The sequence below is a fragment of the Microtus ochrogaster genome, chromosome 1 (assembly GCF_000317375.1).
Source record: "Microtus ochrogaster isolate Prairie Vole_2 chromosome 1, MicOch1.0, whole genome shotgun sequence".
NCBI lineage: Eukaryota > Metazoa > Chordata > Mammalia > Rodentia > Cricetidae > Microtus > Microtus ochrogaster.
In genome coordinates this window covers 23,719,091-23,734,096 of record NC_022009.1, presented here as the reverse complement: position 1 = coordinate 23,734,096, position 15,006 = coordinate 23,719,091, and the positions used below count along the sequence as shown (strand labels likewise).

The 15,006-nt window shown below is 44.0% G+C and overlaps 1 protein-coding gene across 9 annotated transcripts in view; it reads right to left on the bottom strand.

Annotated features, from left to right (window-relative positions):
* The window catches only part of Ttll5 (tubulin tyrosine ligase like 5), a 256,735-nt gene that overhangs the window by 151,294 nt on the left and 90,435 nt on the right, over positions 1-15,006 (bottom strand). For all 9 annotated transcript variants that reach the window (XM_005343377.3, XM_026780184.1, XM_026780181.1 and 6 more), the window contains 7 exons: positions 14,784-14,941; positions 13,599-13,905; positions 9,408-9,528; positions 6,679-6,825; positions 5,572-5,675; positions 2,307-2,434; positions 20-103 (listed from right to left, as the gene is read on the bottom strand). In XM_005343377.3, the coding sequence (XP_005343434.1) occupies positions 20-103; positions 2,307-2,434; positions 5,572-5,675; positions 6,679-6,825; positions 9,408-9,528; positions 13,599-13,905; positions 14,784-14,941 (1,049 nt within the window). The remainder of the gene's footprint in view (positions 1-19; positions 104-2,306; positions 2,435-5,571; positions 5,676-6,678; positions 6,826-9,407; positions 9,529-13,598; positions 13,906-14,783; positions 14,942-15,006) is intronic.

Below are 15,006 nucleotides of genomic sequence, written 5' to 3'. Positions count from 1 at the left end.
GTGTGTTTCAAACACTCACGAGATAATTTATCGGAGTGGATTTCTGTTGCCTGTTGCTGTTTGGGCTGCTTTATTTTCACTTCTTGAATTGTCTCAGGGTGATCTGAAATAAAAAATACTGACTTAAGTGCTTTACTAATCAAAATCATAACATGATACACAAGTATTAGACAATGCTGGGAAACATGCACACGCCACCACACCTTTTAAAGGACGGCAACAGCTCTAGTGAGCAGTCAACTCCCAACGACTGCCTACATCAGCATCATCTCACTCAAACCCGAGGCAGCAATCTACTGACTGCGACCCAGCTAGGACATGCCTGGATAATGATATAAGTAAAGGGAAGTCGGGTGCTCCCACTAAGACTCCCACAGTGGCTGGCAGGACCTGCTGGAGCCAAATCCACACGCATGCACAAAAGCAGCATTGTGAGGTTCAAGCGTGGCCTCACTAATTGGTTTGCCACTTCGACTCTATAGCTTAAAGTATGTGCCTCAGTTTACCTGAGACAGGCTGATGGTTATACCGACTAATAAAACCATTTTCCACTATAATGGTTTTTCTCTACCATCAGATTCTGAAACAGAGCAGTCGAAAGCTATTAATAACTAGAGAAGTGCTCAAGTCTGCTTCAGAGGCAAGGTTTATACAAGAACGTAAGAGTTTCTCAAAGGATAATGGCATCTGGGTCCTGTCCGATCCACCAGCACCTGCAGGGGTAATGCTATCACTTGCTTGCTCAGCTATGAAATGAACCCAGACACCGAACTATCAAATGTTTCTTTTCTTGACTGAAACCTTCATACCCCTTTCTAGGTTTAGACAATAGATAAATGCAGGAATTTATCTTCTAATATAAAAGTATCTTTAAGAAACAAATTTGAGAATTTGAAATGTCCCATTTGTATTAACAGGAGCTACTGGTACATGCAGCTCCTGTTAATACAAATGTCTTCTCCATTACTGTCAAGGGCTAAGTTGCCGTATGAATGCCCGCGCGGGCCCCATCTCACCAGGTAAACACGCTGTTCCCTACTCTGACCTCCCTGTAAACATCTCTCCGCCTCCCGTCCACAACACTGCTACTGGACTTTTCAGATTTTCATCAGCCTTCTCACGCTCACCCACTCAGTTCCACACACCAGACAATACACTTGACAAACTCAAGGGCTTTGAAGGCCAAGTCATTGAACTGCTAGCAGCTATCAAAGGGGATAACACAACATACAGCAAATAAGAGAAAGAAAAAACAGAGAGGTTAATATGAAGTTAGAAACAAACTCCAAGAGGAAGCAGGGCTTAAAGGGACTGCTAAAAATACAATTCAGGAACACAGCCACTAAGGAGGCTTTATGCAATACCCTAAGTGAGTTTACAACACCGGCTTGGGATGTCAGTGCTAGAAAGAGCTGGTCTAGCATTTTGAGGCTTTGGGACCAATCTGCAGCCCTGTAAATACAAACAAAATTTACACTGTTTCTTTGGGAAACTCATTTTACATTTGAAATGACTAATTTTCCTGAATATTTCAGAAAATATTCACAGGACTGGGCTAGCCTTAAGAGCAGAGAGACTGAATCTGGCACTCACAATACTGACAAGGGGGGCTGGAGAGATGGTCTGAGCAGGCCTTGGTTCAGTACTTAGCACTCACCTGGCACCTGACAACTATCTACAACTCTAGTTCCAGGGAATCTGATGCCCTCTTCTGTCCTCCACAGGCACCAGGCTCACAAGGAGTCCACAGACATACATGCCATAAGACACTCACACAAGCAAAATAAATAAATAAATAAAGTACTAAAATACTGATAAAATTCCTAGGTTTGAAACTGATCTTACATAGAAAGCACAGAGCTTTGTTGATACAGAGTGATTGCTTTTTTTTTTTTATATAACAACAATATGAGCTAGAGAGTCTGGTCCACATTTGATTCCAAACCTCAAAAGTGAGAACTGTTAGAAACACAGGGAACATCATAATGTCTGAAGGAAACCAATGGCATCTGGGGCTTGGGACCAAGAGTATCAGTCACCCCAATTAGGTATAGAATAGGCCCACAAACAACAATAACAAAAACACTCTACCCAGCTGGGGAGCGGGGGTGGCGCACGCCTTTAAACCCTGCACTGGGAGCCAGAGGCAGGCGGATCTGTGTGAGTTTGAGGCCAGCCCAATATACACAGTGAGTTCAAGGACAGTCAAAGGCTACACTCAATCACACTCAAGACCAGTGTGCAGCCAGGGCTCCTATTCCCGATGCTTCTGTTTGCACGGCTCACTCATTAGCTCGCGTACTTACCACCTTTGGCCCCACTATCAGAATAGCTACTGCTGTTCTTAGAACTCTTAGAGTGAGTTCCCAGGAAGACACTGGCAGACTTGTTTTTTTGGGTATAGAAAGTCAACACCTCCTCCAGTTCAGCCTCACTGAAATGAAGAAGAGAGTTCGGTCAGCACAGGAAGCAGCTCTGGAAAATCCTTCGACATTTTATCAGGGAAACAGTAAGCAGAGAAGGGAAAGTGAGACACGCAAGGCAAAAGCTCCTCATTAATAGTTTACAACGAAAGCAATTGGGAAAGTGTGGACCACGATACATCTTTATTAACCCGCAGAGAATTTCTAGACCTGCACTACCTGATTCAGCAGCCACTCTGGTTACACGGAGCTATGTACTTTAGCTGAATGAGATAAAATTAGACTATTCTTTGCCAGAATCACACCTCACACATTTCAAGTACTCAGTCACCTGCACAAAGTTTTACTGGGTAAGCACACTCTTGGTAAGAAACTGAAACCACAGATTAGGTCAAAGCTTACCAACAACCTATTTTTGTACAATACCCCCCTCATCAGCTTAAACACACGGGGCGGAGGGAGTGGAGGGAAAGAATGAGAGACACGGAAAGGTGTGTACCATTAAAAAATAAAATATGTAAAAAAGATCATTTATAGCCACAGAGTGCAGCTATCATCTGGCTGCAGTTGGCAGTGCATCTACCCTGCTTCCAGATAACTGCGGTATTTTCACTCAAAGGGCCACAAGTTATTTTTATTGGCTCTGTCAGAAATAAGGAGACCTAGTGTGGCCACAGACAGTATCTCTAACCATCTGAACATCAAATGAGATAGAACTAGATGGGCACTTTGAGTTACTGAAATGCCATGTTATGAGTGGCCACAGAGTCTAGAGTATTAGAAAACAGAGGAGGGTCTGAGCAGGCTCCCAGCAAACACAGCATGCGCGGCTCTATCTTGCTCTCAGCCAGAGGGCTCTGAAGCAGTAACACGAGGATTTTCAACATGGACAGCCACTTTTTGTAGCCACCTTCTTATCTCTGGAGCTTGGTATTATTTCTCACAGGCAGCCTTCAAGGAGGTGAGGCAATTCACCTGCCTTCTTCAGGACACACCAATGAAAACCCAGGAAAGCACCTCTATGGATCTCCATAAACGCTCAGGTCCCCAAGCAGAAGAGTGGCACAAGATAAATAGTGTTAACTGGCAGATACCTCCAGCTGGGGCTATAATGGGCCCTGCTTCTCTCTGGCAGTGTTTTATTTGGCGCTCTCAGAGTACTGGAAGGCAGGGGATAGCTGGCCCAACCACAAGCCACTCTGCACCTGTCTTAGGTCTTCCTGCCTCCTTCCTGCAGGCATTTGAACTTGTCAGGCTATTCAAGGAGTCTGTGTGCTCGTCCTAATTTAGTAAAAGACCCTACACTGTCACACAGTTCCCAGGAACTGCTGCTTAAATGACAATCAACAATATAACCTAAAATATTTTTACCCCAAACACTCTATTAGTTAAGAGTATATATAGTTTACATTTAGTTTCCAGTTATGTTTCTTTTCTTAAAAAAAAAAAAAATGAGGTTTTGGGCTGAAGAGATGGCTCAGAGGTTAAGAGCACTGGCTGTTCTTCCAGAGGTCCTGAGTTCAATTCCCAGCAACCACATGCTCAGAGGTTAAGAGCACTGGCTGTTCTTCCAGAGGTCCTGAGTTCAATTCCCAGCAACCACATGGTGGTTCACAATCCTCTCTAATGAGATCTGGTGCCCTCTTCTGGACATACGTGCAGGAACACTATACAAAGTGTGTGTGTGTGTGTGTGTGTGTGTGTGTGTGTGTGTGTGTGTGGTTTTTTTCCTCTATTTTTCTATTTTAGGAACTTTAAAAAGAATCTATTTTTTGGTATCATTTACTTTTTTCCCTTTTCCGCTTTTAATCTTTTTACATTTATTTATTTACTTTGTGGATAAGCATATGCACGTCATGGAAGAGGCATGGAGGACAACCTGCAGGAACTGTGTTTTTCCTTCCACCACGTGGGCCCTGGGGATGGAACTCAAGTCTCTGACTTAGGCATGAGCACCTTTACCCACTGAACCACCTTGTCCTTTTTGCTTTTGCTGTTTTTATGAGGCTGATGTGGAAAGCTGATTCTTGCTTTATTTCTATTTCTATACCTGCTTTCTCAAGCATATTACTCAAGACCTCAGAAAATCCACAAAAGAGCATTATATAACTATAAACCCTACAAAATGATATATGTGTTTGTAGCACACCTAAAACACAAGACACTGAGGCCACAGTGAAGTCTGTTCAAAGAATTAACCAAGGACCTCAGTGTTAGAGACTGATAAGCCATTATCTACTTTAACTTCACAAAGAACGGAATGTTGATATTCTACTGTTATCCTCCCACTGTGCCTTGGACTACTGAAGCCTAATTAAAGGGGCTTATCATTGCTTTTCCTTTAGTTTAGTAGTTTCTGCACAGCTCTCTAATTTAAAAAAAAATTATATTTTTAGATTTTATTATTTTATGTCAGGTCCCCTGGGACTAGAGTTAGGAATGGTTCTGAGACACCATGTAGGCGCTGGGAACAGAACCCAGGTCTTCTGCAAAAACAGATAATGCTCTTAACCCCTGAATCAACTCTCTAGCCTGACAACTCTCTAATTTAAAAAAGACCCTCCATTCTGAGTTTTTACAAATCTTAAAATTAAGTGCTTTTGTTATCTCTTCCTTTGGAAATACAATGTCAGTGAGTAAAACGGTCTGGCTGGCTTACATCAACAGAGCTGAACATAAGAGATTTTCAATTTCTCAAGGTCAGCCCTAAACATGAAAAACTTGTTCTGTTTTATATAAATTAGGCGTGACCCTCACAGAGTTGAGAAACCGCCAGTCCTCACCCTACTCTATGTAGGAATATCTGGTCGTCTCCACCGCATCAGGAGGTCGGGAATAAATCTGGACCCAGCAAACACTAGAAGCCTCTAACTTCCCCTTTCCAGGGGCTCTCACACTCTCTGGGCTGTGTGCTGAAGGCTGCCTAGAACTCCAGCCCAGACACCCAGCAGCAGTGTTTTGATAACTGAAGTCATGACAACAGCAACACAACTGGCTAAGATATGGAGAGGCCAAACCTAGGAAATGTTCCCTCCTTTGGGGACTGAGTTTATTCCCATCCACAGAACAGAAACAAGGGGCTGCGAGTGATCCAGTGGGCAGTTCAGGAGACGGAAGGACATGGCTGTCGATCAGCAGTGCCCTGTACCTTGCTTGTCGGATGAAGTCCTGAAAGCTTTCTGGGTTTACCCCATCTTCCTCCTCCTCTTCTAGTTTCTTCTTTGATTTCTTTTCAGCCATTTGTTCTGTTTCCTACCCGTGTCCAACCCAGAGAAAAACAACAAGATCAAACTGACTCCCGAGAGATGCGCTTTCCTCTGCTTTCTTCACCTTGCGGGAGAGGCTTTCCTTCTTCCCGTATTTCCACCACTTATAAATCTGACAAACTACTTGGGTCATCGTTTCATGAAATGTTTTGATATTCCCAAGTAACGGTGGCAGAATGTAATTTTTAATCATGCTTTTACTTTCTGCTAACATGGGTCATAGAGCAAGAGCTTTTTATAGTAACATCTGGGATGATAATTGCAGCTTCACAGTGCTGCTGGACAACAGACACACAATATTTTGTTGCAATTCATAGAGGAAAGATTGGTCTTGGAAGAGTCTCTTGTATCAGTTTCCGAACTGACTGAGTTTTTACTTGTGTAAGACAAAACAGGATTCTCAACAGATCTGAAGTAATCGTGGCTACAGGTTCAGTGTGTCGACAGTCCACTAGCCTTCCCATGTAACTTCAGAAAAGCCATGTCAGTTTCCAGGACTCAGCTTTTCCTCCTACATAGTGGACATACTTTTTCTCCCAAAATAACATCTTTTTAAAATGGTCTAGAACCTCAGATACAAAACATTTTGAAAAAAAAAAATTCTAATTAAATAGTGTACCTTATAGGTGTGAAGTCATATTCCTGTTTCAAATGTTTCAGAGAAGAAAATCTAACTATTCCGAAATAGAAATGCAAGTCATCATATTAAATTCATAATTTAATCACTCTCAAGTGGTCATCTCCCCAATGTCTACAGGCACAATACTATGCTACAGTTGCACACAGACTAGGATCTTTCTCAGGTATACTAGAGAGCAAAGAATGGTGCAATTTTATAAGAATTAAGTATAGCCATTGGCCCTCAAAATATGCAGTTTTCAGCCTAGCTGGACTGGGAATGGTGCCACCAAGAGAACGGGACAAAGCAGATGGCCTGTTCCCAACAGGTACAATGAACCAACACTGAAGACATCAGGTAAACAACTTACCTTGTTGTACACAACGATAAAGTCACTTAGCTGGTGGGCAAGGATTCTTCTGCGCTCCAGAAGTGCCAATCGCCGACTAGGCAACACCATCCTTAATGAATGCTGGAGATTACTTGATGCTCGCTTAAGGAAACGAACCACTAGCTCCTAAATAAAGTAATTAGAAAGGAACAAAAGTAGGGATTGTGCTAAACATGGAGAAGACAAGCAATGATGGGCTCGAACAAAAGATGTGAGAAGACAACAAAAGATGATGGGAGAAGAGGTATGATGTCACACATCTTACAAACATGTTAGCTATAAGACACTACATAAAGACAAAACAAAAGGACCATATTCTCTTCCCTCAGTATGTGGGCAATCAAAAAACAAAAACCAAATAGCGATGCAAGTAATTATTTAGTAAGGCAGTAGTTATACAAATACCACCATGTACATATACACAAGCAGAGCTATCATAACTCAAAGAGTGGACATTGTTTCTAAAAAGGGGCTCAAACAGATCCATTTAGGAAAGTTAGCAATCAAGGTCAATGCAAACTAAAATCACAGAAGCAGATGAACTCAGCAAAGGTGAGAGGGCAGAAACAGGATCAGGTACAATGGTACATGTCTATAATGCCAGGGCAAGTTAGAGACCAACCTACGCTACACAGTAAGACCCTGTAACAAAACAAAACAAAACAAAACAAAAAATCATGTACAGAGAGAAACCTAATAGAAAACAATGCCACAGAGGTCAGGGAGAAAAGGGTCAAATGTCAAAGACTCCCGGAGTGAGACATGATCACAAGCTAGAGGCAGCCCCTGGATCTGGACTCTGGGGTCGCATCAAGAGACTTCATATAAAGACAGTGGAGGAAGGTATGGAAAGAAGCATGGGGAATGAACACAGCTGAAGAGCAGAAACCACTGCTTAGAAAGTGGCTATGAAGGAAACTAGAAACTGCTGGACAAACCATTCTTCCTTCCGAAGGGTAAGGGAATTCTAAGGGCCAGGGGTGGGAAGCAACAGCAGGGGACAGTCACTAAGAGAATGGAAGACTATTCCTCGCTTAAGATGGAGACAAAGGATTCTGAATTTGAGAGGATCTGTCAGGTCATTTCATGACACCACAGATGCTTCTCAGAGATTTCGTGGAGCCAGAGACCTCAAAGAGGTTACTGTCCATAAAATATAAAACTGTTTTCATGTGGCGGGTCTCCAGGCTTTCGACTTGGATCACAGAAAGAAGCTGTGTACCTGCCTTTTTCATAAACAAAGCCATGGCCAGGGCAGCTCGATGTTTACTCAGTTTTGCAGTGATGATCTCAGTATATTCTTGTAGAAAGCCCCAAATCTTGGGCGAATACTCAGTCAGCAACAAGAGGGTTAGTTTGATTGTTTTTTTGTTTGCTTATTGGTTACTTTCTAAGTGATTTTTTTTTTACATTTTTGTTCAATGCCGCCTCCTCCAATTTTCTCCAGCATAAATGTTACAGCCTTATAATATAATGGGGGAGGGGGTGTATTTTATAGTTCTCTGATGTCTTTACTATAGCATGGTTTAAGCTACTATATTAAAACATTATTTTTCAGTGGAGCAGACAAACTGACTCTGAAAAAGGCAGGCTCAATTTTCCACTTGGAAAGTGTAGCGCTAACATTTTCCACTGATGGCTGAAGGATTATTCATGACACACAAGGTTTTATCTCCGGGTTGCACTGGCTGCTTTAAATTTATCATTTGCTTTCTGGGATAACTACTATGCTTTTTAAAATGCACCTTTCATAAAGAGAATTAAAAATTAAAGTCAGCCCTGACATAGGACCCAGCTTCCTCAGAGTTGAAGATCCCTCTGCTTGTGGTAATGCCAGTAGCTTAAGATGGGCATTAAAAGGTTGTGGCTTCCTCTACAAGCTCTGATCTTACCAAAAAACCCTGATGCTCCCTGTCATTGTGATCCAGAATATTAAATCCTTGGTGAGTTCAAATGACTAATACATAGTCAAAATTGTCATAAGTTTGATTCTAATAATCCAAAAATTTTACACAACTCCAAGTAGACATAGGAACAGCCCTTCCTGGGAGAGTTTACAAAGAGGCGCTGACTCAAGAAGCTAGCGGGACTCCTCAGGACAGAAAAGAAAGGAAACAAAGTAAAGGCAAGAATGACATTCTGGGTCCAGTTTTACCACATTCTAGCTACAGAACAAAAGCGCTGGCTTTTCTAGGTCCTTTTTTCCTCATTTGTAAAATGAGTTAACGATGCCTCCCTCAAAGAATGAAATGAAAAGCAGTTTAAGGACAGAAGAATGTTTTTTTTTCTTCTCAAAGGCTTCATGCAGGACTTAACATCCAATGAGCAATCAATTTCCAATTCAAAATGGAGTAAAGCGATGCCTCCTCCACACAGCATAACGCACATGGCTTCAGAGAGCTGCTTCACATCACATAAAAACATGAGAAACCTTCAAACTTTGCCATGTATAACATCTGTGTGTATGTGAGTGTATGTGTGTGTATGTGTGTGTCATACATGGTGAATGTGTGTGCCACACCATGCCTGTGTAGGTCAGAGGACAACTGTGGAGTCAATTCTCGGGTCACCAGGCTTGCATGGTTAGACCTTTAACAGCATCCTGCAGTAATTCTTTTATCAGAACCTAATGCGGAGCTGGGGATAAAGGAAGAGAAGGAGAGGAAGAAAAGGGGTAAAGTCACAGGTCCCAGCGAGCAGAGCCTCACCATCTGTTCATCCTCTTTGGCAGCCCAACTGGGACTGAGAGTCTGACCACCACTGTCTTTCGTCAGGCGGACTTGCACATGCTGAAGGTAGGCAGAGAATGCCAGCCGGGCCTGCACTTTGCTGTAAGATCCAAAACAACACATCGTTATGAGACAGAATGGCAAACCTGCCCACCAAATACCTGCCTCTTTCCAACTGACCTTTAAGATCCTTCTGTTTGGATAGCTAAGAATATGAAAACTGTTAGGTAGACATTACTAAATAAAGAACCCTTCCAAACCCTACATGAACTTTCAAATTGTTTCCAATGTAAGAAACCATGATAATACTTCTCATTACTACCATAAAAGGGGGATACACAAAAATTGAAAATTCTTTATTCTGCCTCTCCACCTCTCTGATTTTTAAGAACTTTCTTGGGAGACTGCAGAGTGTTTGGTGATCGAGGGGACACCGGTAGAAAGGGGCCTGGTGATCGTGGGGACACTGGTAGAAAGGGGCCTGGTGAACATGGGGACACTGGTAGAAAGGGGCTTGGTAGTCGTGGGGACACCGGTAGAAAGGAGCTTGGTGGTAGAAGTTCTTTAGGACATACTTAGCAGATAGTAGAGAAATATGGATTTTGTTATGAGAACCAATACTCCTACCATGGAAAAGTGTCTAAAGAAGAAACTAGATGAACCCTACAAAGGAACTTTTGAGCCCAAATTATAAGGTCATGCATCTCAACTCCGTGACAGGAGTGGCTGGAGCGCAGGACGGAACGAGTGAATGTGGTCCAGCAGAGCTTGGTGCACACGGCCTGACAGGCAGGGACGAACCCAGACATTCAGTGGGGAAATAGCATTCAAGATGGTGAAACGCACCCTAGTGACAGCTGGTTCCTGCCTGCTGGTCTAGGGTACAGACAAGGACTCTCCTCAAGCTGCAGTGGGAAAGCCAGGGGACCAGAGACAGTGACGACTTTCACTTCGGCAGCTAACTGTGGCAGATCTGTTTTCTTTCAGGCAAGATTTGGTTACTTCAGCTGATCGGCCTCCTGACACTGTAGCCAAAATTACATCAGCTAAGATTAGGGCCCAACACAAATTCCGTTCACAATCCTCGCACATGTAATCACTAAACGCTGTCTGTTCATGTTCCCCACGGTCAAGATGAAGGATCTGTCCCAAGCAGACTGCAGATTCTATAGGGTCTGGGGCCGAGTGTGTTTTGGAGGACTGGAGAACAGGGGAGTCAGGTCAGGGTGTCTGCTTGCTCTGGAGTTTTCATCTCTAAGAGTTTCTAGCTATAAATAAGGTTACAATCTTATTACTAACAGGGACAGTTATGGGAGTACAGTATGAATCTGAAGCAATGAATTTAAACATCCAAATGTTCCCAACGAAGACATTCCTATTCTCATCCAGAGAACAACAGCACGTTCCAGATTCTTCCAACCGTAGTGAGTAACCAACTGCATTCATTGGAGCTCTCATACTGATAACCAGTTGAGATTTCAATCCGTATTTTGTTTCAAATGAAATAAGAGTACTAAGTTTTTCACATCTATAAACCTTCCTAAAAAGACCCTGGAAAGCTACCCTGAGACCCACTCAAAGGCATTCGTCAGTCATCAGCACACCTCCTACCCGGACAGAAGTATAAGACAGGCATGATTTGTATCAAACCAAGAAGGTTCTAAAAACCAAACAGTTATTAAACAGATCCTCAGGAGATAAATCACACAAGGAGCAAGTGCATGCTGTCTCTAGCCCTAGCTATGGTCGTCCCCAGGCTCCCTGGGACCACTGAAACATCCCACAGAACAATGGGCAACCGTCTGGAGTCTGCTGACTGACAGCAAAATATCCTGCAAGCTCTATTTCCTCACTGACAGTGAAGTCCCTAAGACTGACTAAGAATTACTCATTTCTACAGTCGCTAAGGAAGGTTTTATTGCTGGAATGGAGCTCAGAACATCATACTTCCATCTTCCATTTCCAATTCCAATTTTTCTAACACCCTCTGCCCCCAAAGTCAGGAAACAGTTTCAGAAATCCTGGTCTGACCTGCACCTTGGCTCGACAGAGAACACTGAAACCTGGAAAGGGTCTCTGACTCTCTGACTTGACCTCAGTCGCGTAATCAATCAGTTAGCTCAATCCAAAGACCAGAGCCCAAGTACTGGGAACGAGTTCACACAACCTGAACTCACCGTCTATTCTTTTTCTCCACAGCACCCTCCCGAATGTAAACCTTTCTGCACCTTCTGGCAAAGCGTAGGATCTGGCCTCAGGAGAACACAGGCCACTGCATAGCCGACTCAGCTTCTCCGCTCTTTGGCTTGCCACACAGCCCATCCTTTATGACTTGGAAAAAGAGCCATCCCTCCACTGGCCTCTTTCCACCCTTCTTTTAGAACCCTTCTCTGCCAATACATCCATTTCTATGTCTTAATCCTCTGGCCATCAACTCCTTCCTCTGAAGTCTACAAAGGCTCCAGAATTGCTATCTCTAAAATGAAAAGCATCCTTTCTTAGCTAGCTGCTAGCTCTCCCCAGGACGTGCTCTTACCTTTCTTTTGCTGCCAAGCCCTTGGGAACAGTAACTTGACACTTGCTTTCTGATTCCCTCCGTTCACAGTTGCTTCTCCACCCACAAATTCACTTCACGAGTGGCCCCTTAGGACCTCACACAACACTGGTGTCTTAAGCACTCTGTGGACTTGATATCCTCCTGCTGCCCCTGACTGTGTGCCTCCCTCCTGCTCTGAAGCCCATCTCTTGGTCTTTGTACTGATCTTCCCAGAGCGCCTTTTCTCCCCATCCACACTTAATCTGAACTGACAGCAATGTCCACTGTAAGGCTTGCACTATGACCCTTGACCTCTAAGCTGTACTTTTGCTGGACAGCACAGGGTACATCCACCTTACATACAAAGAAGCTGGAGCCTTCTGTCAGGAAATAACTCCTGTACTTTCTGCCTACGGATGGGGTCACATTAGCCAATGCAGAGCTTTAGTCTGTCACTCCTACCTCACAAACAGCGTAAGCCCATCTTCATCTCTTCATTCCTGTAATATCGCCGACCAACAGCTTCATCTCCCAGATTTGGACAATTCTAACTGTCTCCTTTCTACACTGAGTTTCTTCCTTAATTTGCTTTCTGAAACAAGGTCTGACTATTGTGTAGAGGCTTAAATACCACCCAGAAACCAAAGTCAGCTCCTCTACAGCCCCTAGGCAATCTAACAGTGTCTGCTGGGGATGTAGAGTTCTTAGCACCCCCTCCTGACCTTTCCAATTCCCTCAGGCGGACACTTCCCGAACACAAAGGTTTGTGCCATTTCAGTGGCCCTCATTTTCCTCTGCCTGGAACTGCTGGCTTCCTGGCAGAGGGCGGGACTGACTCCTCACACACATTCACGGCAAAGCTCACCTCTTCCTGCACGGCCAGCACAGTCGTAGAAACCCTGTGTCCCCACCATCACACCACTGCCATCTTCAGACACTCTCTGCTGTCTGGAGTACCATGTTTCTTTGTTTACTGTCCTTCTTCCCAGCACGTAGTAACCCTGCTTTCCCACCATCACACCACTGCCATCTTTAGACACTCTCTGCTGTCTGGAGTACCATGTTTCTTTGTTTACTGTCCTTCTTCCCCAGGGCTGCCTTGCTCCCCACAGCAATGTGCTAGGGCACAGCATAGTCTTGGTACTGGGCAGGTACGCAGCAATGTCTGCTGATGGACTGCAGGAATAACCACTGCACCACTTCTGTGCCACTCATGTCTACCTACTCAGCACTCACCCGCCACTTCCTAATCCTTAGGAAGGACTGGTTCAGAGATCCCCTTGCACATGATGCTTTCCGTGTCCTTATGGGGGAGACCCCAGCTCCTGGAAGGTCTCACATGCTAAGCCTGAACTGCTTGAGTTCCTCCTCTCGGTCACTCTGCACTCATAGAGACTGATGCCAACCAAGCATCTATTTGGCTTATGAAACCCCGGGCTGTACTATAGCTCAACCTCGGACAAGTTACTTCTCCAACCCTCCGATTCTGTGATAGTAGCAATGTCTAAGCAATCATTAGTTCACAGGGCTTCTGTGATTACCAAAGGAAACTGTGAAACCACTGACATTCACCTGGTATTCAGTACAAGTCAGATATAAGCAGCTTGACGACCATCACTCTCAAAGGTACCTACCTTAGATTTCCATTATCCTGGAGAATCTGCATCAGATTAAATTTAGAGTCTGGCTCTTGAGTCTCAATTTTGCAGCACTGATCACCTTTATTAGTCCACTCGGTAACTTTCATGGAACTGTCTCTGGGCGAATTTTCTACTATAACAGTCAACGAAGGCGTGTACTTGGCTTGAGTTTCTGCAAGAGACCCTGCAGACTCCTCCTGGGAGGCTTCTTGCTCTTCGTCTTCGTTGTCTAATCCAACGTCTTCCTCCTCTTCACTTTCTGTCTCAGTTTTAATATTCATTTCAGCTGGTTGGGTAATCACTAAATGCCAAGAATCACTAATGTTGCTGAGAAAAGGATTAAAATGTCCTCTCTCCCAACACCATCCTTTTTCCTTCTTAACAAAACCCATTTCTAAGTCAAACTAGCAACGAGACACAAAGTTGGCAGCAAGCACATCGCTCTCACCTTCTATTCCCAGCAGCCCTAACAGTGATCATCACTGGAGCTGAGAGATCTCATCAAGCCCATGGCTTTCTCACTACTAAAGGCATCCCTAGCACAAAAGCCCTTGCCTGCATGCTCTTCAGGATGTCAGAGGGGGTTAAAAAAAAAACAAAAACAAAGTACCCTTCATGGAGACACAAGAGCAGGGGACGATCATTCAAGCCTCTTAGAACAGGAACCCCGTCTTTTGAAAATTCATCAATTAAACCCCAGTGACTAATGAGCTGCCTGACACAGGTGCTCTACCAAGAAGGGAGCATGGGGGTGTCAATCTATGGGTCAGTTGGAAACAGATCTGTGCAGACAGCCAGGGTGAGAAATTCCATCTAAAATACTCATGCCGCCTGGCAATTTCAGGTCATCATCACTGGCGGGCAGCACTGCTCAGAACCCCACTAATATGGACACTCATTATCCTCAAGTCTCAAGGATTTGCTTGATGGTGGAATGAGAGTAGGAGCCAAAACATGCACTTCACTGTGGACAGTTTTCAAAGCAAGTACTAAGGAATTGGACATTTCAAAATTTATAATCCTTTCAAAATTAAGTTTCAGAACGGGAAGAGATTACCTAGAGGAAAACTAACCTCATGTCATCAGGAAAGTTCTGACTCATTAGGCATTATGAAAGAAACTGCTTAACTGGCTCTGCCAGGGCCCAGATCATTCACTTCAATGCTCACTGGCAGGTACCTGGGTATTTTGGCCTCATTGCCCTCAATCTGCCACTCCGTCGTCTACGTTTTCGCACCTCCAGAGACAGGAGCTTCCTCTCATAGAGAGCAGCATGCAGCTTGGCCTTGGAATTCATGCTCTCCACCTTCAGTTCTGGTGCACCTTCAGTATTTATCCTGCAGGGAAACACAACAGAGCAGGCAGGCCTGTCAGAAAGCATTCTTCCTTAAACTGTGTGGTG